The 27935-nt window shown below is 31.9% G+C and overlaps 1 protein-coding gene across 2 annotated transcripts; it reads right to left on the bottom strand.

The window, feature by feature from the left end:
- Positions 1–27751, bottom strand: Moe (moesin). Of its 2 annotated transcripts, XM_072905217.1 has the most exons (10): positions 27545–27751; positions 21575–21630; positions 18589–18768; positions 7062–7184; positions 6189–6461; positions 5395–5724; positions 4836–5078; positions 4499–4674; positions 4201–4417; positions 1–3994 (listed from the first exon to the last, which is right to left on the bottom strand). In XM_072905217.1, the coding sequence occupies exons 2-10, from the start codon at positions 21584–21586 to the stop codon at positions 3830–3832; spliced, it is 1719 nt and encodes a 572-aa protein (XP_072761318.1). In that variant the 5' UTR covers positions 21587–21630; positions 27545–27751; the 3' UTR covers positions 1–3829. The 2 variants fall into 2 exon arrangements, with proteins under 2 accessions (XP_072761318.1, XP_072761317.1); XM_072905216.1 differs by lacking the exons at positions 21575–21630; positions 27545–27751 and adding an exon at positions 19128–19390.
- Between the last annotated feature and the right edge of the window lie 184 nt (positions 27752–27935).

Here is a 27935-nt window from a genome sequence, read left to right on the forward strand (position 1 = left end):
TTTGAGATATGAATTTTTTATTTAAACAATCTCTAGTTTCCTCAGGAAAGTACAAGTAGTTTTTACATTATATCTCTCATCTCACACCAACAAAAAATATTGTTTTCGATAAAATACGTGTATATATCTCGTTGTGTTCTGTATCTGCTGTTTTTAATAGAGCTCAATAATAATAATACTGCTACAAAGATTTTCTTATGAATGCAGAAAGATGAACAGGGATCGAATTTTGTTCAAAAGCTTGAATAGAGGAAAAGTCTAAGGAAAAATAGCACTACGTACTTTCATGAGGGACATAATACAAACGTAATTTCGCTACGTTAAAAGATCTACCTTCGTGAGTGCAAATGAAAGATTAGAACAGTTATTTAACTCTAGAATGCACATTTCAAAGATGAATAATTTTACATTTTTTTTTACAACGTGACACAAAAAACATATATTTTCCCTCTGTACATGAAATTTCAGATCAAACCGAGACTTTACATCTGTTCATAAAAAAAAAAAAAAAAAAAAAAAAATCATAATGAATAGTTTTGCCTCGCGTTAATTATTTATTTCAACGACATATTTATTCTAATACTTTGCAAGTATATATTAAGTATATATTGTAATCTAAAACGAATGAAATTATCTAATATTTGTATTATGCTTTCGACACAAACGATACGGATGATTCAAGCATCTGTATCGATTCGAAAACAAAAATTGTACAGTGCATTCTACAGTTAAGTACATTCCGAGAGATAAATGGAAATATGTATCAAATTTTTTTCGTAGAGGCAAAAAAAAAGGTCAAGGCGCAATGTCTAAGTCGGTAGTTTAAACGGAATATTTATAATTCGTTATTCACAGAAATGCAAAGTATAATAAATCGTGGAGATAAAGTACTTTACAGGAAATTCTTCTGGAATGTCTCAATAAAAATTCATCGGTTTCGCCAAAGCGTTTAATCGCCAAAGAGTATCGAAGGCGAGCTCTCAAGTTTGCTCTCGCCCATATTATCGACTGTTAGAATGTTATCGTGCGATTTCTTTTAACTATTATGTAATATTGTTTCCATTTTGTTTGCACATATACATTTAGTCGCAAGATTATACATTCTTAAATGGAAAGCTAAATTGAGAGTAACGAACTGTCAATTACTTTTTTTTTTTTTTTTTTTAGATGTACCTATTCATTCGTAGGAAAATTTGGTTGCACAAATATATATGTGCATAGAAAAAAATTTTTTTAAATGCAATTAAATGAATAACTTGAGTAAAAATGTTAGAATCTTTTTTCCCAAGTGTACTTTTTCTTTAACATATCTAAATTGCGACTAAATCTATTTGCAGATTACCTTAGAATATAAACTGCCGACTATAAAATGCTTTGCTTTAGTTCTCATTCAATATTATCTGTATAATAATAATAATAACGCTACTAAATCGTAAACATTAATATTAATAATATAACACTACTAATTTGTAAATTTTTAATATTAAATATAATCAAAAAATATCTATAGTTATTATTTCTGTACTTTTTCCTCCTTTTTGCTTTGCATATTATTGTACGTGTGGTTGATGATAATAATGCAAAATACAAACTTTGATACGACGATCGTGTTTACATTTTAATAATTTTGTAATCTGCCTTTCAAAATGAAGCTCATACGCCTCTCGTCCGTATCATACTATATTTATTGCTCTTTGTTTTCATTCCATCATGTGAAAAAATTGGCAGCATTTCTTAAGGTTACAAGTTACTTTAAAGTTTCGTTAATTTTAATTCAGTTGTGTAGAATTTTCTTAAAAGGACAAAAAGTTTTAAAAATTACAATGGCATTAGACTTACCCAGACTGCCATAAACGTGTGTTTTCGCTATCACTCGGCCTCTCTCACACGGTTAATTATTTCCTTCATTCGCATTCTCTCCCTCTCTCGCACTCGTTCCCTCATTCTTTCGAAAATCTTGGTAGCTAACCCATATCGCGCAGTTCAATCTTGTGTTGAAAGTATGCAAGAAGATGAATCCTCTATGGCGCGATATCCTTACATCTCTCTCTATCTTTCTCTCTGCTAATGTCGTTTATATTAGTATACTACCTATATAGTACTTCGATATATTTATATCAAGTAAAGGCCACGAGTGTGTTCAATATAAAATTGCTAATATGTTATCGAAAGTCGTTCGTACGAAAATAGCTCGATACGATTTTATCGGTAGTGAATAGGCCACGCCATCGTTGAATCGTTTACATTTGGGGTGACGGACTGCGCTGCGATAATGATTCGTGTGTGACGAACAAGGGAACAATCGCAATTTATTTTTCAAAAGTGCGATAAACCACACGTTTATCTTTAAAGAGAATTAAAGTCGTGATAAAATTTTGAAAATAAATTTAATACAGATATTATCCCTTCTTTATTTCTATACGATTGTCAAAATTTGTTCACGTATATATATATTTCAACATACATATACAGACGATCTAATTATTTATTCAATAAATAATTTCATATTGCTCAAGAACATTTTTTTTTTTTTGAAATATTAATCCAAAATATGAGCAGAATTGGATTTGTTACAAAGTTCCCTTGCCGGTCGCTGCCCAATACGAACTTCAAGAGAATTACGCCTAAATTTCTATCTAACTCGCTACAATATAAACCGTGCTCCTAAATCTTGATTCCTCTATGGCTGGTATTCGGAAGTAGCTTACAAATCGCTGATTAACTATAATCAATGTATAGTAAATGTATGTATAACAACTGTCCGAACAAACTCCTGTCTACAAATATGGCTCGCAAGTTAAGCGTACAAAATAGAAGTTGTCCGTTAACGGGTAACGACCGCGAGTGTTATCGCGACGCATCAGCTAAGATGTGAATAGCCGTGATAGTGGTGTTGATGACGTGTAAGTGCTTCTTGAAAGAGAATTCTTATTAACGAGGACGGACGATACGCGACGGCGCGATAAAGACCGCGACGGGCAAGGCAGAGTTTAGGTAACCAACTGTTTAAAGATCGCGAAGAAATGATCGGCAGTAAAGCTTATCATGAAGCGAGACCAGTATTAGCACCTCACAATATATGAAAACGTTAGATCCGTCAATGCGCGGAGAAAAGATTAAGTAATAAGATTAAGTAAAGGTAACAAACTGTGATATAAATTTTCTTGTCATTTTAGCGAAAAGTGCCTGCTCTTAAGATAATAAAACTGCTTAGAGTAAATTATTAGTATATAGAAAATAATAAGATTCAGAATCTTTTTCAATTAGCTAGGATATTTAAAGTAAAAGAAAGGAAATAAAATTATTTTTTTTTTTTTTAATAAGACACACTTGCATAAAATAACGAGAAAATTTATTCATGCTACGGAGACATGATTCTCGACGATAGAACCGAGGTCGTGCAACATTAATTTATGTGGAAGCATACGTGGAAGACGGCGCGAGTCGCTCGCTCTCGTCGCGTTCTCCTCGCCAAAAAAACGTGAGAGCTTTGATTATCGGTTTGCGTGAGGATATAGAATCTCGTCATCGAACTAACGTGTCAGACACGAATATATTCATTATTAACTCTCGATAATCACGGCGTGATCCGTGCACGAACTTTGAGAAAGGTTAAATTGATCGAGTAAGTGTATGTTATTCAAATGGATTCTATTTATACATCGATTGTAGAATCTATACCTTTCTCTATTTCTTTCCCTATCTCTTTTTCTCTCTTTCTCTTATCATTATCTCATTACCGTTTTACTGTATCCCCCATTTCCGAAGTCAAGTGAGAAATTGAAAATAGGAAAGGATAAGGTAAGCGATTAGATGCACGTACACTAATTTACATGTTCTCGAATTGATCAACGCGGCGCTTGGTGTTGCCCTTGCGAATCTCGCGAAGTGTCTTGTATTTGTCGCGACCCTGGCGCACGTTTTCCCTGTGAATCTTATCCATCACCGTCTCCTTGGTTTCATCGCGCGATTGAGCGAGATCTTGTTTCAATGCCTGTCAATGAATATATTCTATAATAATGTTTCATGTCACATGCAATAAAATGCCTCATGTGTAAAATAAAATTTGTATTACATGTCAGAGAGCTTTAGAGAATAAACATTTGCAAAAGTTTTAAACTGGATATAATTGCAAGATGATTATTTAAAATTAAACATTAAGAGCCAAATAAAATGTACTAAAATTAGATATCAATGTACCTTCAATTGATCATGGAGACGTTCGTTTCTCTCTGCCAAAGTGCGTCGCTCCTCGACAGGATCGATTATAGTCTCGTCAGTTGCGAGGTCCTTGGTGACATTTCCTTGAGGCACCTCATCCTCGCCCTCCTCCTCGCCTTCTTCATTTTCCTCGACATGATGATGATGTGGAGTCTGATTGGCCTGATATTGCCGGTCAGCTTCTTCTTGTCTCAATCTTGCATAATAAGACGCAATATGCAATTATTTCTAATTATGTTAATTAAAAAAACTGATAAAAAAAGAAAATTGCCCATACTTGGCAGCTTCAAATTCTGCTTGTAATCTCCTAGCTTCTGCGTCCTTAGCTTCCACTTCTGATTGTATGCGTTGCACCTCCTCCTGTTTAGCTCTTATTTCTTGTTCAAGTTTAACGCGTTCCGCAGCCTCCATCTCGTGCGAAAGTTCCAGTTTTTCCATCATCGCCGTCAATTCCTGCGTGTCAACAGCATAAAGATTGTAAAAAAGTCATGTATAGATGCATAATCAAGATAATATGAATTAAGTAAAGATTTAAAAATGATAATAAGATAAATTATTCATTCTTGATAACTTTAAACTACTAAATTAGTACGTAATTAAATAAACTCGCTCACCTTCTGGCGATTTTCTAGCTCTTCCTTGGCAGCCTGTAACTGTTTCAACTGTTCCTCCAAGCGTCGAATCATTTCCTGAGCTTCATTCAACTCAGCCTGCCGCCTGTCCATTTCCTCCGCCATATTTCTTAGCCTCTCTTCGTATTCCTGCTGTTTCTTTTCCGCACGTTCTCGGGCAGCTATTTCCAATTGCAATTTCTCTCTCTGTTGCTGTTTTGCAATCTTTTCGTCTCTGGCTTGAGCCTAATAAAAAAATTTATCAGAATCCCTTAACAATTTCACACTTAAGATATTAATAATTGTATTATTCACTTTCTATAATTAATTAAAATAACACATTTGCTGTATCTTTTAACTCCTCGTACCACTAAATTACATTATTTTAATCCTTAGATAAATTCAATACGTTACACAATGGCTACGTGTCCAATAAATTAATCGTCAACGATAACGTTATATAATCAACTTTAATAGATAAGTCAATGTGCATGAATAATAAACTTATATCGATTTAGTGATTCAGTATGATATAATGCCATTCACACATAATGTTCCATACCTTCATCTGCTGCACGTCAATCGTGTCTGGTTTACGTCTGCGCATGTAAAGCTCGTGATTACCCATGCATAGCGCGAGAATTCTCTTGTTAATCTTCACTCTGCTAGCGAAAAAGACAAAGTCCGGCGCCTTCTTGTCGATCGGCTTGATTATAAATTTCTTATCGTTGAACGAGATATTCCGTATCTCGGACCAGGGGAAGCCGATTTTCGGTGTGAGCTTATCGTCCTTCTCGTAGATGTTCAAACCTAAAGCATCCACACCCAACCAAAGATCTGTGCCCTTCTTGTTGCGAATTTCAAAGTAATTCACACCATACATCTCTAAGTCCTACGGAAAGCAAAAAATAAAAAAAAATACTAAAACAATACTAGAGACACCAAAAGTAGCAGCATTTCTCAACTTATACAGTAATATGCTTTGAACTAGAAAATAGAGTCCATATATTGTTTCTGGAAAAACTGGTTAAAAAATACTGCCTCGTAAACAAACATCGAGTTAAAATACAAGATTACGTGAATAATTATAAAGTATAATTAAAACGTAACGTGTAGTTATTGTATAGATGCGACAAGTCTTCAGGAACGAATCGCACTAACAAACTGATGACATCAAGAAACCTTACAGAAACAGAATTCGTAAAATGAAATTTCAAAGATAATTTACATAATATTTATAAAAATAATTTTGCAATGATAAATGTCCATACACGCCCCATTTATCCGTTCTGTCCTGAAGCCTTCGTCTTCGTGGATTTCAAATTTACATCTTGTACACGCTACTTAAACAGATACCTGAGCAATTTTCAGATACTCCATCATGGCGTCTTCTCGCAACATGCCACGGTGTTCTTGCCACCAATTTGTAATCGAACTATCCCATTCCTCTTTGCTCATCTTATGTTGGTCAACGACACGCTGTGGCAGCAATCGATCGTTCGCCAGGAAGCCAGTGGGATGACTGCCCTTTTGATAATCTCCATGTCTCGCCTGAACGGCGTATGAGGCCAGCAGGACGGATGTTTCCGGTGGGCAGTATATTTCGTCCGTGAGGATTGCATTCTTCACCTACAATCAATCAATGCGTTGATTATAGATATCAATTACTAAGATTTAAAATTTTAATTAACTTCTTTGTATAGCAATATTAATCAACATACGCTATGATAAAATTCAATAATAAAATTGTAATTCATGTGATGAATAAATAATAAAATATTTAAAAAAATAATAACGTGCATAATTATTTATTCAATATTGACATGAAAATATTATTTAAATTGCCAACAAAATTTTGACGGTAATTTGGCGAAATATCGCTAATTTCAAACATTAATCACATCTGTTTGCTTTAATAAAGCAAAAAATTGAAACGTATTTCTTGTACTCGTGTATCCATTGCGTAAAATAAAACGATGGGAAAAAAACGAATCAGATAACGAATGACCATCCGGTGCATGTGGTTTACTTGGAGCGTCGAATAAATGAACTGCATTGTTTTTACGTTACGAATATATAGATCCAGTCTCACTGTTTTCCTGTTTTGCATGCGACCATGTTCTTTAATAACAATTACTTTGAGAAACAAAGCAATAAATTAAAAATTGTTACGTAAACTAAAACTGCGTGCAAATAATAGAAATAAATATTTAATTAATAATTTTTTACCTGAAGGTAAAAAAGTCGAAGCGTAATATCTTGTATCAGTTCCTCCGCTACGTCCTCGGGATAGAATTTTGCACGGAATTTGAACTGCAATGGAGTCTCCTTCTTCACCTCCTGATTCATCACCTGTAAACGATTAAAAAATAAATAACTCAGCTAAAATTATCCATCATTGAACAAAAATCACACTTGTCGCTCAAAAGCGTGCATAGTGTTAATAAATCGCGTTTTAATTAGACATGCAAAGAACGGTTCTCGTGACATAAGAATTATAAATGAATACATGAAACATGTGGTAACGGATATATGTATGAAATATACGATGAAATATAATAAATAAATTTGGCGTCAAAAGAGATCTGTGATGCATTAAAAATGAAATATATTGATTTTCAAATGTCATGTTTTATATATGTTTATATGTATTTTATGAAAATAAAATAATAGGAAATTTTCTTATTATATATATTTCATATCTTCTATTTATATCTCGTTACAGACATAATCACGTTTTATTTGGAATGTTATCAGACAACAGTTCGTCATAATTACGTAATGCGCATGATATCAGTGCTGCTGATCAAATGCGAGCATTTTTTCCATCATTTCTTAAATGTAATTCAAAAATATCCACTGTTCGAACACACATATACAGGGTGTAATTGGTGAAAAATCTGCTAATAGTAGATTCTTGAGTTCATTTGGAGACGATTTTTCCTGAACGAAAATGTCGAGACATCAATAATTTCCGAGTTATACATAAGCGATTGAGAAAAAGGCGTTTTTCGCAAACTAAACTTTTTGAAGTTAAAATATTACCAAAACTACATTCTTCAATTAATTTCAGATAGAGTTTACTCTAATAGAATTTTAATTTAAGGCTTAATTACAAAGATATATAATGATCTCGATATTTTCGTGAAGGAAAAATCGACTCCAAATGATCTTCAAGAATCTGCCATTAACAGGTTTTTCACCAATTACCGGATACCCTGTATAACTATATAATAAGAATGCATGTATGAACTCAGGTTTTCTATTCTCTGATATATGTTTGACAGTTGTGTCAAAAATAAAAAAATATTATTCTTTTGGTCTTAAAATATGTTTTTTTAAATAACACATGTACATTTTACTCTAAAAAATTATATTTTGTTACATTGTAAAAAAAATTGCTTTGAATAATAAAATATTGTGTTTATAGAAATAAAACCTGTTAATTTCTATTTAATAACGAAATTTCCACTCTCAATGGAATTTGCCATCATTATTAGCCTCGGTAAATGAAATTGACAATCTCAAGGCACAGACGCGATTTTTCGTTCACAGCCAATTGATCACGATAATAATCGCTTTTATTGAGTTACATTAAATCACTCTAAATGATATGTATCGCAAAAGTATTTCACCGTGATTCTATATGCGATGAATGGATTTGTCTTAGTCATTTATTGTCCATTCTCACGAAACCTTATCCACAAGTATCATTGAAAGAACTTCTGTCATGACGAGAATCGGCTCGTCGAAAGTTTATGCTCCTCACGTTTGTCGATTACTTATCTACGAGTTGGCGATGAATATAAAAATATTGCATAAAACAACGTTACATACGTGCGATGTATCAGATAAGAACTGAAAGTTTCTGATAACTATCGCAATGATAATTGCGATGAAAATAAAAATGCATTTTTTCGTGGTATTTTAAACAAAATGTCCAAAAATAATATGAAAACGTACAGTAATGCCATATACATATAATATACTATGTGTACTACTTTTAATGTTAAATTAAACAGGAAATATTTAACAATATCATATAATACAGGACTCTTTATTTTAACATTTCTTTTTTTTCGTGCAATTGCCAAACATAGAGTAATATGGATTTATTTAATTTTATAATAAGACTAACATTAATAGTTTATTCGTATATTTACGATTGACTTTTAAAAGACAGTGATACATGAACTTGTATCGTTACATAATATTTGTGAACTAATAATAAATATAAATGAGATTTCAAAATTTAGATATACATCTTGTTAGAATAATAACAAGATTTGGTTCTTATTTTCTGAATAATTTATATATAAATAAAATACGATGTTATTTCCTGAATAAATAATTAATAGGAGCTGTGTTTACGATTTAATGACTAATTAATTTGAATAATATCAAACATACAAACAATGATAAATGTAAAAGATTATTCTGACATGTTATTTCTTTATTTAACTCAAACATTTTTTAAAATCTGGACATTGTAAACACATTGAAATAAAATGTGAGGCTCAGAAAATTCTTTGTAATCTTACGTGGCAGATTTTCCGAAGACTGCACGGAATCACCTGCAATTATTTATCAATGTCACATATTGATTTTACAGCCACCATATACTGGTGCATTGTACGCGTTCGAAGATAATTTTCGTTTGTTTAATATTACAGATAAAAGTGAGAATAATATAAATTGACTGTGCGTTTAAATTATGTATCTAATTCTATTAATTTATGATAAAATTATACTTTCGAATGACTTATTTTATCAGCAAATAATCAAGAAGTGATAATTAAAAGTTTTGACACACGCATGTGTAAATTAATCATAGAATGTTACATACATCCGTCAGAGAAAAATGACAAGATATAATTAAATTACGGGAAACTCTAACTATATACTTTTCACAAAAGGTGCAGTTTTTTCGTCAATAAACGAATTGTCGAGACGCATCCGTGCGTTAGGTACATTTCAAGGATAGTATTTAAAAACTCACCAGTCATGATCATGATCATGATGTAACAATATAGAATTACCTTCTTATCAAATAACATATTATTTGTTTGTCGCTATCTTTACAAAAACAAATAGTTCAAGCGATATCTCTTTTGACAGCAACAACTATGTAAATTGCGATCTGTTTCACGTTTAAAAAATAAACACTTGTAAAAAAAAAAAAGTTTTATACAAGTCTCGAACTTTTGTCAATACTGGAAGTTTTCAGGAAAAACAGCACTCGCGATATTGCTAAACTCGTGCATCACGTCGAAGCAACATGCAACACAACTTGTATACGCTTTGTGTTAAAAATTATTTACAACTTACCCTAGACAAGAATGAAAGTCCACTCTTCCAGTTGTTAGTATTGCGGTTGGCATGCGTTCAAAGAATAAAAATACGGTAAAGTTAAAGTATTGCGATGCAAAAAATCATCCCGCGTATCTCGGCAACGAATACGTCCTTGAAATTATCGCGTCAATGTTTGAGGTATATTAATATTATTTGTGGATTTACGATAAATCGTGACTTATAATGACAATAATTTTAAAAATTCGTTGGAGGCATGAGAAAGAATTTAACTCGAGTCAGCAGAAGAAAGATCGTTTTACGCATCCAATGTAATTCCTATAATTCTAATGCATATATAACTAAAACAAAGTATCACTAATATTTTCTCTCACAAGAATATGAAAGTATTTTTTTTTCTAGCGTAAATTGTAAAATTTTGTTTGACAAGCTCGAAATTGATTTTTGCCAGTTTTGTGATGACAAAGTCTGTAATTATTTTAATGGCTATATGTAAATCATAATTCAACTTTTAAGTTTAAACGATATAAATTTTGTCGTTATAATATATATATATGCATTACGCATAAAGTATTTCAAAAAAGTTCATCGTTAATTCATAAGAGCAGTAGATTATTCAAGTCGTCAGTCTCGAGAATAATATTCGTTGTTCCTGACGAAATACGTCTTCTAAATCTGCTTAACACCAAAAATAACTGAGAGCTACGAATTTATAAATTTCGTATGCTCATCGATAAATAAAATCGTTTCGATAGATCACGTTTATTGAGTAATATATATATAAATATTTTCAAATTATTGGTTAAGTCATTTGTGTACACACAAATTTAATACTCATATAATTAATTATTGATATTAATATTTTTAACATTACATTTCTTAAAATTGTTATATTATTCACTCTTTAAAATTGTAATTGAATCTCTATCAAAATATATTCTAATTAAAATTAATTAAAAAATGCAGCTATTATTTATATATATATCATTAACGTTTAATAAATGTTTAATGTCGAGTTTAATCAAGTTTAATATATTAATATTTTTAACATTATATTTCTTAAAATTGTTATATTATTCACTTTTTAAAATTGTAATTGAATCTCTATCAAAATATATTCTAATTAAAATTAATTAAAAAATGCAGCTATTATTTATATATATATCATTAACGTTTAATAAATGTTTAATGTCGAGTTTAATCAAGTTTAATTATTTTACTAGTTTTGTCCTAAATTTGTATAACTGAGAAATTATCCTATAGAAAGATTTTAAAGATCTTACAAAATTTCACAAGTTTCCAAATTACTTAGTTTCCTTTTTAGTAATATTAATATCATAAACATCTCAAATCGAGATCGCAGAACAATTTGAGAATAAAATAATAATCCCCATATTTTTTTCAGCTCAATTTGTCCTCATCAGCCAGCGCAATACAATCACGGATTTGCATGCGTAGCTCAACATGGCCTTACAAGTATACTAGATAACACGTAACAGGAATACCACAGGAGAGACGCGGAGAGCGGGTTGGAGTGACACGTGGAAAACGAACGTATCGGTCGCTAGATCCTGTAATGCAAACTGTTACATAACAGTCTACAGTCCGCAAGAAGCGCACCTGTGTGAATTGTCTTCTTTTTCGACTTGTAACCTGTTACGGAGCGCGGTGATCAAGCATTCCCGGGACTGGCCGTCTAAAGACTCGTACGGAGAGTCCTTGAGACGACGCATCCATCGGTTACTTCGAGGTGAGTTTTACGCGACGCCTTTATCGCACTTTATTATGACCGCTCTCTGACAATGACACTTATGCGACAATAAAATTAAGTATTGTTACAGTATGGTTTAAAGTCAAAGAAAGCGATAAACGTCACTTCCTTTGAATCTAATTTTTTTTAATGGAATAAAAGCTTTTTTTGTGTATTTATTTTATTATAAAAATTAAAATAATGTGTATAAAATTTTATAAGTTGTTTTTTTAAAAAGTAAAAATATCCTGTAAAATAATAAGAATATTGTGATCTTAAGGATCTTTAAATTCTGTGCGATTAAGAAATAATGTTTATTTTTTATTTGTATCCGTGACGCTAAATGTCGTCTCTTAATTTATTTCTTCGCCATATTTAAATATATTTTATTACTTTAATTTTATCAACGAAAAATTAGTTTCTCGACGAGCTTTAATTTTCTACACCCTGCGGAATATAATCAAATATTAATCTCTGTTTCCAAAGTATTGTACTTTGGAACATTTACATGCGTCGTGCTTCACGGTCACTACAACAAATTACGATCCAATTAGCGATAAATTTATCGCATCGTTAATTGTGAAATACTACCAAGCGCGATTAGGAGAATTACCTGGTAAATTATTCATTATTACAGAATTCTGACTGTATTGTAAGTATTGCTAAAGCTGTCACTATCCATTGCGTATTAATCAATGATTATATGTAATATATTTGGCAATATCGCTATAATCAATAGTTTCTATAAATCAATATTATTAATTATAAAGATTGATATTTCAACAAGTTGTCAGGAAATTTATTTCCTGATAAAACTAGAAATTACACTTTACAAGTATAGAGACATTTCCACGTGTAAAAGAAAATTACCAATTAAAGAATATTAAACAATTTCTTGGACTGTTCTTATTCCTGCAGGTTTTATTCTGAAAATGATAAAAATATATCTTCATATATGCACATTCTTTTGATTTAATGTAATAATTTCCTAGAATCTCTCGTAATAGCATTTTATTACATGAAATAATTTGTTTGTTGAGCCTTGACGGAAAAAGAAATGCGCGCAATGTAATCTCGACAAGCGTATCGCACTCGACAAACACTGGCAATTCGCGCGAGAGTCGACCTCTATTTAAGGGTTAATATGAATTCTAATTGAGAGAAAGTGACGCACCATAGGAACACTTGAGAGGAAAGCGACCGAAGCAATCAACGATAATCACATGCGATAAATTAGGACAATGCGTGAAAAAGAGATACAATCCAACGAAAAAAAAAAGAAACAGAATGAAAAGAGAATATTTTCATTCGAGTGTGTAATCCATAAATTATAATTCTTCGGTATTAAAATTCCAATCCCAGATCTTGTGAGTAATTGACTGTCAATTCTTACTTGATAAAAAATATTAAGGCATCTCTTTATATTAAACATTAAACAACCACTAAGGAAACTTTTTGTACTTTCTTACAGAGAAATTCCTAAAGTAGCTCCTCATCGCGTGACTCATCCAGCCAGTATTTTCATATAACTGACGTAACACGCTCGATTGAATCGTTTAATACGCGACACGCGTATCAGACAATGTATACGCGGGCGGTCTCATTCGCGTTCCTCTTTCTCATTTCTCTCTTTTATCGCAATGTGATAAGACATTCTGCTTCTGTAGAATCGTCACGTAACACAAAGTTCTAGTTTTTTTTTCTTCTTTTTTTTTTAATATTTGCGCGCTTTACAAGTCTCTTTTCCTGTGAAACGACTCGTCAGCGGATGTTATCTTTTTCCAAGATGAGACTACCATATGATAAAATAAGCAGAGAAATCATTTTCCATTCGGAATGTAACCCATAGACTTTTAGCTATAATTTTTTTTATCGATCTACCTATTATACAATTTTTTTTTAATGAAAAAAAATTTCGAAAATATCTATAAATAAATACTATAAAAATTTTTTATTAAATTTTATTAATTTTAATGGAACATCGCTGTCGTTCTCATCATGTACAAAAATAATCATCCTACATATATCAATCATCAAAAAATTATTTTTTTTTTTTTTTTACGCCCTCCTAAAGTTCTTTTCTAGGAATGTGTGAAAAGTTTGTGTCCTTTCGAACTCTTACCAGGCCATCGTCGAACTCGTCGTCGTCCGTGTCCGAGTCCGAGTAGCCTCTCAGCTTTCGAACTTTCTTTTTCATCTCCTTCTTCACCACCCTTGCTATCGCACTCTCCGGCTGCGTGCAACCGTCTCATCATTAAAAGAAAATTTAAGGAGTGTGCACATGGCGCCAAATAACTCATTACGGGAATGTTATCGAGATAATCATCGTTATCGAGCAAACTACTATATCAGTCTACTACAATACTATGTGATAGAAAATTATGTTAAAAACAATGAGTCAAGGTTTAATAAGCCTATTATGTTCACAATATTCGCTGTTATATTTGTATAACAGATAACATAATTGGATTATCTAATCTTCGCTGATGCTTTTACAAATCAGATTATCTAAAGTCATCAGAAGTTGCCGTCTCTACAAATAAGAAGTGACTTAACTTTCAAAATGCTGATTTTCTCTTCATAATCTGCAGAAGAGTATTTCAGATTGAAAGATTCTTGAACGTGAGAAAAATGACGAAAAAAAATCTCTTATGGCGTAAAAAACAATTTTAAAATTAAGAGTAATCTTAAGATTATTACTTTTAGAGAAGATTCAAATTCCATTTTAATACTTATATTTTTTAATTAAAAAAAAAAAAAAAAAGAAAAAAAAATTCGCATATCTATAATTCATAGAAAAAAATTTATATCATAAAGGAAGTCCGCGTTTCTCTTGTTAAAAGTAATAAACGATTGCAGATATTTTACTCGTATGTTAACACGTTAACCTATATATTTTTTCCCATCTTTGTTCTCTAACAGCTATTCAGTTGAATTGGAGAGAATCTAGTTCCGATTTTCATTTATCCCATGGAAGTGTGCTACCGACGACGCATATCTACGTGTAAGGTTCAACGTACGAGCAAAGATGTTGCGTAAAAACTAGAGTGATTTATAATCCTAATAAATTCCATGAAAGAATGAGATTTAGGTTTACTACTTCTTTACTCATTTTAAGTTTAAAAAGTAGAATGAACCAACATTGTTAGACCCATTCATTTCTACGTAATTTACTAAAACTCTAAAAATGATTTCTACTACTATTAAATAGGAGCAATATGTTTCTTGAAAATTATTATATTGCTCAAAAAAATTCAGGCATAATTTTACTAAAATCATAATTTTATTTAGATTTTAAGTACTGAGACAGAAACGCGAGGATAAATTGTGAAACAGACGTGGCTGCTTAGAAATGCCAAGATAAAACTACTTGAACGGTCATTATTGCCACACCAGCTGGTTTTCAGTGGCTGGTACCGACTACAAGTTCTTGCCTATATTCCAGCACGACAATTTTCACCTGGCGAGCACCTGTCGCGTCGAGTTTTCCCTCTTTTTCCTATCGGAGGCGTTTGAAAGTCTAAGTTTACAATTAATACTAATACAGAAGAAGAAATCTGAAAAGGATTTCTGGGACCTGTTGTGAAAAACATCAAGCTACAGAAAAAAGGCGAATGGCAAGTCGAGCGACAATTGGCGACTGTGTCAAGGTGAAGGCGCGTCGTCTCCGACATTAACCAGCCAGTGAAAGCCGATAAAGTGTCTGCCTTGCTCTGTGAATAACTGTACTTGGGCTTGAAAATTGTAATCGCTCGAATTCGCGAACAAATAAAAAAACTGAAATATCCACAGTCATTCATCAAACTTTAATGATAATAATTTTTTAAGACGATTACGTTGATTGATTTAGCTGTATGTAGTATGATATTAAGAAAAATGTATTTCAAGTAAGGTATGCTCGCACAAAAAATGTACGTGTGTAATTATGAAAAATATTTGAATAAAAAGTTTCTAAAAAAATTAACACGTGTGATTAAGCAACATTTGATTAAGCAATAATCATCGGAAAAACTTTCATACGCAATTTTTATAGATTGATATACAACTATAATTTTCTTAATTATAACTATTCGATTTTTTTGAGCGATATAATAATTTTCAAAATACATTCTTCTATATTTTTCTCCTTATAATTGTATTTCCACTCCTACTCAAACAACAATAAGTTCCTGTTTAGATCAAAACTAAAATCTTAGATTTATTCTAATAAATTACATGAAAATAAATCGAAATATGTCAATGTTGTCCCATTTGTTAAATTTTTTATGAAATATTAAATATAAAGAAAATATAATATATAAAACTGAATCGTACCATGCAACAAATTTCGTAGAACGATTATTTACAAATCTTGTAAGAAAAGTACACTTTGAAAGTTTCTCGAACTAAATCTGATACGCAATCCTGAGAGTCCTCATTTCCGAACAAGTTGTAATTTTCGAAAGTTATAAAAATACAATATTTGTCAGATTTTAATATCATCTTTAAACGCGGTTTATATTTATATAAGCACAGAATTCATGTAAAATAACATTTAGGTAAGACAATTCTTGTAAAACTGTAAGAAAATTATGTAAGATACTTGAAACACATTGAAAAAAATTACAAACTTGAAGACAAAAATAAATTCAATAACCTGTATCCTAAATTTACAAAAAGAGAACTATTCGAAATCTATTTTTCTAAATTAACATTTAACAATTTCAAAAATAAGTAATAGAATATAGAATAAGTTTTTAAAATTTCATTGAAATATCTCTGCAATTCTTTAACAGATTCTTGGGAAAGGGAAAGTTTGCGCCTGCCTATGACGTTCTTCGAGAAATAAGAATTATCAGAAAAACCGCATTCGTAATACATCGTGATCATAAAAAGAAGGATAAGAACATCTGACACGTGTTTTACATTTGAAAACCGATGACATCAGCATTTGCTATCAACGAGCTAATAATAAGAAATTAAAAACTCTTTTATCGTTGCTACGTGAATGATTAAGTAAAAAACTATTTAGCTCCGATCATGCACACGATGTATCCTAATTAAAGGAAACTCGATTAGAGAAAAGAGAGATTTAAGGAAACATAAAATAAAATAAATATGTTAGGGAAAAGAAAAAACAAATAAATAAGTATAAAGTATAAACTAAAAAATTTTTAAAAATTAGCAAATGCAAGAAGTAAATTAATGTGATCATTTAGTTCAAGTGTTTTCGGCTCCCGGAAAATGCACAACAATATTTAATTAAAGAACATTATGAGAATATAATCTGTTGTCAGAAAATCTTGCCTGCCTGCCACATTGCAACCGCCTAAAAACAGGTTTCGTGTGAATCGGCGCAACATATTTCGCTATCGGCCACTTTAGGACCTCTACATAATATCGCCAGGATATTTGCTGCGTGCAATTCTTTAGGAAGTCAGCAATTACTTGCTACTTCTTGCATTAATTCCATGTACTTTACGTGCGCGTAAGCGTAAATCTGATGCACGCTCGACCGCGAGAATACGCAACTTATATGCGAGACGAAAATCTGATATATTATAAATTAAAATTGACCGCAACGCAAAAATAGTCATCGAAATTTATCGCTGGAAATAAATAAAAAGTCGCAGTAAAATAACGAATTTTAAATAATTCCCAATTTAAATAATACGTATTACAAAGTTTTTCGCGAACAGTTGTTTTTAAAGTAACATTTTTTCTTTTTCAACACTTCTTCCAAAAGTATATATATATTTCTTTATATATATAGTTTATTCCGTTTTCTACATTTATTTAAAAAATTAAACTACTTTTTTTAAACTGCTAATTTTTAACGTGATATAAACTGACGAAAAATTGTAGTAAAAAATTATCGGCTTAAATACAACGTATATTTAAATTTTAATTATTTAAATATCTGTCTTTAAATATTTATATTTAAAAAATTTTATTGTATATGTTTAAACTATTTGTTAAAAATTTCCATTTTAATATTTATAACTATATATTTATTGCTACTTAATTTTGATACTCAATTATTTTTAATCTACTATTTTTTAAATAACTATACATATATCGCTACATCTCGGGTTGTTACTTTTATAATATAGTTTTACAAAGCAGAATATATTACTTTATATACAATGACAAATCAGATATTAACTGATAATTTTGACAATTTCCATTTTTATTCATTCCCGAGGTATTCATACGCGTTGATACGCGCAGGTGGGCCTCGCATATCATTCGATGATCATGGCATAAGCGTTACCACGGGATTCAGTTTTCAGTGCCATCAACACCGAAAATTGATCACGATGAAATTTCGCTTGCAACAAACATCCTCAAACCCGCCAACGAAGCTGGCGAGAACTTCATAACCGGTTTTAATCTTCGCTGTACAACGCGCTCTAAAAATTATTTGCGCGACACAAAATACAAGTAATTATTTATTTATTGCAAACAATTAAAGTAATAAATATTCTTCAATATTAATATTATATATATTAAAATAATTTATATATATATATAATAATTTTTAATTATATGTATATTCTGTTTATAAAAAAAGAAAGTTCATTTTTTGGAGATTCTCCGACTAGTTATGCACAAATCACAAGATTAAATTCTATCAATAATAATATAATACTAGAATAGATAGAAAGCAGGACGAAGCGTACGGGAAAAGCGCGCGAATATGCAAGTATATCCTACCTTTTTGTAAAGTTTGATCCAGGTGAGGTCGCCCTTATTGTCGGTGTATTGGAGACCGAAAAACCACACCTCGCGCAGACCGATCGTCTTCACGACCTGGTCGAACAGTTGCTTCCCGGTGGTGGTCGCCTGGATCGCGAACTCCAGTTCCGCGTCCATCGTCGTCACCCTCACGTTCATCTTCACGGCACAGCACATGCAAATAAAACGACGTCGTCAAATAATGGGAATTAAGCGCGTCACTCGGTAAAGAACTCTCATCCTCACACATTATTATTATAATATATGATGTATTTTTTATTTCTCTTCTAAGAAGACAATTTTGTCTTATTAATACTATCTTTTAGAATTTTTGTATTTCTCATAGGAATATTATTTAAAAACCATATTATTATAAATACACTTAAGACCTTTAATATAATTCCTTAGTCTTTATAAAATTTCGAAAGTGAAGTGTAAGATATTCTTTGACATTTATGAAGAGCACATTTACTCTTGATACAAATTTGAATTCGTCGCACCAGTAATGGTTGGCTTACCATTTTGCCACCGGCCACCATGTCTGCAAGGAGATTCGTTAAACACGTTAACAGCAAGAACCAACGATAAGAAGCCCGAGAGATTATTCGGCCAACACCCGAATTCGAGACGCCGAAGAAACACGACACGGTAAGACGATAAGACGATGAGACGACGACGACGACGGGCGTTTGGTAACGTCGACGGAATAAAATTCGACGGATCGCACGAACGAGCGAGGTCGGCCTTCGGAGCCGGTCTCTCGAGCTGAACAATAGACTCGAAACGCAAGTGCAACCGACAGCGTTCCCCTCCACCCTGTTCAAAGGAGAGACGCGACGAGCAACGTTTCCCCCGCTCAAAATGAACGTGAGGCGCGTGGTCACGTGAAAGCTGATCGACCAATCGCGATCAGCGATACCGGAAGGAAGGGATCCCGGGTCTGGTGTCTGGTCCCACGTTTAAAGTTTTCGGAAACCGGCGGACTTACGGGACCGTTGCAATCTCGCGCGCGCATGTTGATTACGTAATTTTTCCATCGCGGATTTCCTGAGGAAGTTTAGGCGTTGCTCCTACTTTTCCTTATCTTTGCGCGACAACTGGCTAGTAAAATCATGAGACCGTAGGAGGCGGATGTAGAATATGCTCATTATTCATATTGAGTTTATATAAAACGACCAAGATCTTGTTTTATAGAGCTGACTTGTAACTTGTACTGAACTTTGACTGCATATATATATATATATGTATTTCAGCGACATAATTATTAAAAGATTCCATTTTACAACTCTACAAGCTTGTTTGCTTGTTGCGATTAAAATCAAAGTCTCTATAAAATTATTTATTTATTTATTTAAATTGACAGGAAACGAAAATATCGGTTTATGTCTTCTGTTTCGATTACCTAATATCGTAAGTTTCATAAAACAGCACAATGGAAAAAAAATCTCTGCAGAGAAATATACAGAATTCTTTTCCTTTAAAAGAAAACGCCGAGGAAAAAAAATCTGAGGATTTCAATCACGCAACAAGTACATAAGATACTCGTGGATCTCTCGGATGCGTTAAAGGCCGATACCTTTCACGTTGCAACATATATGCGATATCGCATTCCTTATGCCGTCATCGGTCTATGTAGACATATGAGACCTGAAATAACTGATATAAAAGATAAAAGAGATAAATCAGAAGTCAGTTTCATGTTACGTAATATGGCTGATTTTGTCAAATGCAAATAATTGTTGGTTTTTTCTAAATATAGATCCACACTTCACCACGTTCATTAAAACAACTGAATTTATTGAAAGACTAAAAAAGCATATTTAATTTATGACAGTAGAATATAAAAAAAAAGAAGGAAAAAGTTTTTTCGCTCTCCTCTTAATTCAGAATAAATAAACTATTATGTATAGACAAAGTCTACGCATATATAATTACACTTATGTAATAATAAACGTAGGCGTTGCAAATGGATGTTATATAAAGAAAATTCAGCTGCAAACGACAAACGAGTAACACTGTCTACATAATAGTATGATGTTTTATTTCTGAGCGCAAGTGTTGATTACCGTCGATAAAAGATATCATCTTATATAATGCGTATACCAAAAGCAATGTCTCGAAACCGTTACATCTTTTACAGCCAGAAAGAGACTACATTTTCTGTACATATTATTCATTTTGCTTTATTGCACCAAACAGAAAGATACATAGATCTTTTGTTTGAATTTTAATCGAAATATCCAGTAATGGAAATCAATTTAATTTGGCTGAATTTTGATTTCGATGATTGTTTAAATGAAAATGATGCACATTTTTTTCTCGCAATCTTAGAAAAGAGACAAACAGAAGTTCCTTCTCACGCGTACATCGAAAATTAAACTGGAAAATCAATTTCGATTCCGAATCTTTTGAATGTGGTCTAATTATATTTCACATGGTCCATAACCAGCATCAATTCGTGGCCGTTACCTATACGCGAACAAATTGTATATTATCTTATCGTACTGAAATTATTGCAACGGTGAACGTCTTTTATACCGGTATCGTAAAATTTGCGATTATTTCGCAAATGTGAGATTGCAAATAGCAACTCAAAAGTACATTTAATATTCGAAAAATTTTCTCGCTTCAATATTCTATTATTTTCTCATATTTTAAGTTTGCTATTTGTATGTCTTTGAGCGCAATTTTCACAGAAAAATATTAAATATTGTTTTGTTACCAGTTATTAAGAACAATAAGCACTTTCTTGGTTACTTTTTAATATATTCCTGATAAGAACTAATTCTGATTTGACACATCTAATACGCTACACTATTCTTACCAAATATCTTTTTTATATTAAAAATTTTTGAATTAGTAGCGATATCGATAATTTAAGATTGCGCGTTTACTAATATAATATCAATATATCAATAAAATATCAATATAAAGTGTACCGAAATGATAATAATAGGATACATACCGATTTCGGCATCGTGGAAGTTGTGTTTTCTCGTACTAAACAGCGGAACTATCCCTCTGAAACAAAAAATAATACAATGTTAGATAAAATTTAATTTCTTTTATAGAACAATTAACGAGAGTTCTGAAATTAACAAGATGCATTTCCAAATTCTGAATTTTTAAATTTACTAAATATTTTGGCAGGATTCTTGTGTTTTTTTTATTTTTAAAACAGCATTGAAATGATATAGCGATTAAAATGTCATTTTCAATTAATCATTAAGATGTCTTTTTAGAATTTGCTAATGCTATAACATATGTTGGCAGATGTGTAATTATTGCATTTTATCAGTCGTATTATTATAACAAATCAACTCTTTTTTAAAATGCTGAGTAACTTGTAATAAAATCACGTGCGTTACTATGCCGTGAATAGTATCCAATAGAACTACATATATAATTAATCTTGTATAATTTAAATTTTGGAAGAAATCAGATATTGACTTTATGTAAAATCGTATTTGATTTAACAATGACGTACGTCAATTATTTTCAAAAATAAATATTATAAAGATGCCGATAAACCTTTAAAAGTAAAAAGATTCTAATTTAACCTTTCAATGTTGAAAATTCAAATTTTGAAGTAAACAAGTTTTAAAGTGTCACGAGATGACTAAACTTCATGACTCAAAACTTTTTTAAAAAACAAGATTTGCTTAATATATCAAATTAAAATAAATTTTATCGAGCACTTTGCTACTATTATAATAGAATTGTAATTAGTATGGAGACATCTTGTATCTCTTGTAATTCTTGTCTTCTCGTTGTACTATTTTAAATATAATATGGTAGAGACAAAAAATTAAAGATAATGACAATTATGTAATACATATACATATAAGTGGCGTGAACAATTTTTGTCGCAATCACCTAAATCTAATTTAAGCGAGAGGTCATTACATAATAAAATAATACATATTTAAGACTAAAGAGTACAAAACAGTGAATTATAATACATCTTAAACAATATAAAAATAAAAAAGGCAATTAATAATTATCGATAATATAATTAATCATAAAAATCGTTTACAAGCATATTAATGCTGTTAGTAATTTTAATTAGCAATGTTTCAATATCAAAGACGCAAAATTACTGATAACTGTTTCTATTGAAGTAAAGACGTACCTAATAAAATTTCAATCTTATTAAACTTTAATAACAAATTGTTTTCAACAATCATCTATTGCTTTAATCTATGTATAAGCTTTCTAAACTCTGTATAAACTTGGCAATCTTTCTAATATTTGTTTATTTTTTCCTTCACAATGCTAATAGATTTAAAGATTCAACGCGAAAACGAACTTTGGACTAACTCCCGAGAAAGAGAGGGACACGAGTTGTAATGCAAATCCGCGTGACCGACATCCGCTGTAGCGAGGAGTGCCCGGTCGTCTCGTCTAGCATTCCCCTTTTATCTAGGACCGCACGGCACGCACGCACGCACGCACGCACGTTCGTTGAACCGCACACAGTATCACTCCGCCCTGCTTTTGTCGGACTTTCGTGATCGAAGAACTGTCCACGCGTCCCGACGCAGACACAGGATCTATTAATTTAATAGTAACAACCGGAAACAATCTCGCGACATCGCAATTGCTATCGTAAAATTGTAACATTACAACGTAAAGGACGAAGAGAAAATTGCAGCATATTCCCTTTAGTCAATTTGAAAAAAAATTCTTCTCTAATGAAAATTTATCAATGAAAAATACATCAGATTTCATGCAGACAACTATTTAAATTTAAAACTTATTTAACATAAACTTTATGGTACATTTTGTGATGTTAACATTAATGTATATCTGATTTGAACAGAGCGATTATAATAATCGTTACTTTTTACGCTAACAAACACAATTAAGATGTTTATTCATTCTTCCGATATGGAATAATATTCTATTCAAACTTTTTCGTAAATAAGTAGCGATACTCTAGTGTTTCTTACTCAAGCATTACGCGATTTGAATAATTATTTGTAGAATAAATATGTATCCTAACAATAAGTATTATATAGAATATATCTAAGACACTCATGGTGTGTGCCGGGCATTAAGAATATAATACAAATGTTATCAATTGTACTATCAAATTACGGCATCAATTTTTATCTTAATTAATCGTTAATGTATCTAATGCTCAATCGTGCCGCTTTAGCGATAAAAAAAGAATTCCATAGCTACGATTTGAACTGTACAACAACACCTTCAATGCTAGATATGACCATTTAATTATCATCCCGTGTTTACATTCGATGCGATCTTGACATCGAGCAAATTAAATACGGAATCACGCTGTGACAACTTGAACGCTTAAGTCCATTTAGCTAGTTAACGTTAGATGTAACCATCGTTGAATCTATTAATTCTAGGTTCGAAAATGTGATATAAAGATTGTGATTACTCAGCGCCAACGTAAGATAATAAATGATCAATTATGTGAATATTTTTAATGTTAAAAATACTAGGTAAAAAAAATAGAAGTCTTCGATAATTCTGATTATATTTAATTATTTTCGTCTCGGAGTCATTCGTTGACTAATTCTAATCACTAATTATTTCATTTAATTAACTAATTGTTATTACTAATCTAACTAATTATCACTAATTGTTATTATAAATCATCGAATTACATCTATCTTTATAATTAATTATAATTATATTATTAATGTCATAATGGAAATGTAAAATAATAAATATTCGTTATTAACTTACGTATAGAGGATTAAATTTTACTTAATACGATTCGTGGAAAAAACTGAAAAATAATTTATTTCCTTCATTAAATTAAATAAACTTATCCAATGTAATTTATAACAGCGGACTAGCTTGTGACTATCACTGCTTGACGAGGTCATGGATCGTAATTAAACCGTAAGGCGAGTTCAATACACGTGCAATTAACAGGTGACCTACGTGACGAACATCCGGTCTCCTTTCGAGAGAAATAGAACCGTGATTTTTTTACGAAACAAAGCCCAGAAAACTAGGATACCTCTTCAGATGAAATATTCGACTTTTATGTCTTCCGTAAACGATTAGATTAAATCGATTTAGAATTTTATGATGACACAAAATTTTATCAGACCACTAGTACGAGTTGACGTGACCTTGTTTTAAACGATAAAAAAAATAAGAATTAAACATATATATACAATTTTTTATATATATTTTTTTTCTTAGGAAAGTAAGAATTTTATGTATATATATAATATATATATATATATATATATATATATATATGTATCTATGTATTGTATGTATGTGTGTGTGTACCTGTTGAAAAGATTTTTAAATATCTTCATTGTCTATAGTATTTTGCGAAATAAATGTCATTTGCTGTTGGAATTTCCTAATATTTATATTTTATGATAAAGAAATTTGTAAATCAATGAGATGTGTAGAAACTAAATTCAACAGTTGTGCCATTAATTGTGAGCGGAAGGAAGCCGCGCGATTTACCACAATAATCCTTGTTATACGACCCTGTCTCTGAGAGTGATAAACTGTCCTTTCTGACAATAAGTATCCGCATGTGAAAGAAACACAATGATTCAATTCAGTGGAATCATAAAATAAATTTAAGAGTGTCATTATGAAAATATATAAATCATATAACATTTAAAGTTTAAATTTCAAACACAGCTGATTTTTGCAATCAATAAATGTTTTTATTAAGTATAATGTGTTCAGAAAAGTATATACTTAAACTTGTCAAGTCTTATGCATATGCAACATTTCCATTATTTATTGGCCAATTTTACATTTATTGTTCATATTTGTAATATTTTTGACAGTGTACTTTAGTGTGTACTTGTTATTCTTTTCAAAAACTGAAGAGACTCTAGATTTTAGAAAACGAAATATAATAAATGTAAATAACTACGCGTAAACTAATATATGGGCATATTATTAATATAACAGAGTATTTTGTACAAAAAGAATAAATAAAAATAAAATAAAATTCATATATACATATTCATTTATGTCTTCATTATTGTTGAAATTTTTTTTTCAAGAAAACTGAATCATGTTATTTATAACGGTCTCGACTGACGTAAACACGGGACAAAAGCCGGCCACATGCATGTGCGATGAGAAACATCCAAGGATCTGTCCACAAGACGAGTCGAAAAACGCCGCAGGGTATAGGCGAACAAAATACCGTAGTGCAACGTAACCTCCTGGTTATGGTTTAGCAAGAGGTTAAAGAAGCCGAGTACAAAATGGCCAAAGGATGAAAAGCCAGCCGACAAGCATGGATAAATAACCGATCTTTCATCCCTTTCTCTTTCAATCGCGTATATGTGTGTATGTGTGTGTGTGTGTGTGTGTGTGTGTGTGTGTGTGTGTAATTCTAACTAATTCTAAGAATGTAGATAGTGAAAAATACCTATGTTATTTATCGTTGGAAAAAAATATCAACGCGTCGAGAGTTGTCGACTTTGATTAGCGATAACTCGTGATTTTAAACGTGATATATACCTTACAACGAATGACCTTCATCTTAATGACAACTCGAAAAACTTGAAATAGACTCTTTTCATTTACTGTTCGAAAGATTTCTAAATTATATATTTTTATAACTAAGATATGTTTGTATATAAATGAGTAAAAGAAATCTCAATAAGATATATTGAAAATTAATGAAAGAACGTGTTTTGTTATTTATTTAAAGCCACGTCCGTGGAAAGATCAAAATATTTGTGAGTATGTCAAATATTTACGAAATATATCTATGTATCAAAATATTTATCTTAAATTTATCTACATATATACATATTGGTAAATTTAGGATATCCTGAATGAAGAAAGTGAAAAATATACGTAGTTGATTGATCAATTTATCCTTCTATTTTTTTTTTAAATCACTCTTAATGATAATATAAAAAAAATATATGAATTTTTATTGATATAGTTATAATGAATTTTTTATTGATATATATATAATATAATAATTGTTTTGATTAATCCATTTACATTTTCCTATTTTCTTCTAAATTATATATTACTCCAAAATATAGAACACAATTGTTACGCAATTTGCTAATCGAATGAGTTTTGCCTCATTTAATGAACTTTTTTGAGTCCTTTTACAAATATAATAATTAGAGCTGTCCTAACAATATCACAGTTTTTATTAACATGGAAAGCATTAATCTCTATTGAAAGTATGTCTATTAATTTACAATGTAGCATTAATAAAAATAAAAAAATATTCAAATTACAATAAAGTTTAATCGGCATTGGTAAACGTGATTCATAAAAGAAAACCAAGTTATGCGCATATTTTAGATGTATGTGCATGTATGTACATATATACACAAGTCAATATATAATCGAACTAGGTTCCCGATTAACTTCAATTTTTCTTCGTTCTTTCCAATGCAAATCACGCGCTATAAAATCTATATACATAAAAAAAAAAAAAAAAAAAAAAAAAAACTAAACGTGGTTAATTCAATGTCTCGCTATAATCGAAGTGCATACCTAAGTAATCGCTATTAAATGTTTGATCCCTTGCCGGATCGCATGCGAAATTTCATACCGTATGTGTATTTGGAGAAGGGAAGTTAGAAACGCTAAAATCGACGGTTATATCGGTCGGGGAAGATCGACGATCGGGGATGCCGGGATCCGGGATCCGGCGCGCTCGCGAATGCCGGCGGCGCGATTGGCAGAGTCGGAGCCCTTTCATCTCCGTCACCGATCGCCGGTCGCCGCATCCATCCTCCTTGCGAGCGGATGGATCAACGCCGCGGTACCAACTACCGCGACACGACCACGACCACGACGACAACGACGACGACGACGACGACGATGAGAGCGGGACCGAGAGAAGAGAGAAACCGAGCTGCCGATCGCGGCCGACACGAACGGAACGGAATGAAACGAAACGAAACGAAACGCACGACGCACTTTACACGTTTACCTGATTCTGCTTGCACGCACTCCGAGGATCTCTCCCGTGACACGTGTGCGGCACTACATCCACGACGGTCCACCTGGCCACTCGCACTATTACTTCGCGACTACGGGCAGGCGAAACAGGAAATCGCGCGATCCACACCCAAAAATCCCGTCACGTTCGGAAAATACTGACACCTCACTGATAATATGGCCGCCGCCGCCCGCCCGCTCGCTCGATCTGTGTCGCGAAGTGGGGACAGGACGGCGATGGGGAGAGAGGAGGGAGAGGGGAGAGACGAGCACGAATCATGCGCGTTACGAGAGACGCGCGCGCTCGCGCAGCGTTTGCGTCGCTTCCCGCCGCGGGAAGAATAACACATAGTGCGAATAACTCGCGCTATATTATTGCTCTC

This window comes from Anoplolepis gracilipes, chromosome 13 (assembly GCF_047496725.1).
Source record: "Anoplolepis gracilipes chromosome 13, ASM4749672v1, whole genome shotgun sequence".
Classification (NCBI taxonomy): Eukaryota; Metazoa; Arthropoda; class Insecta; order Hymenoptera; family Formicidae; genus Anoplolepis; species Anoplolepis gracilipes.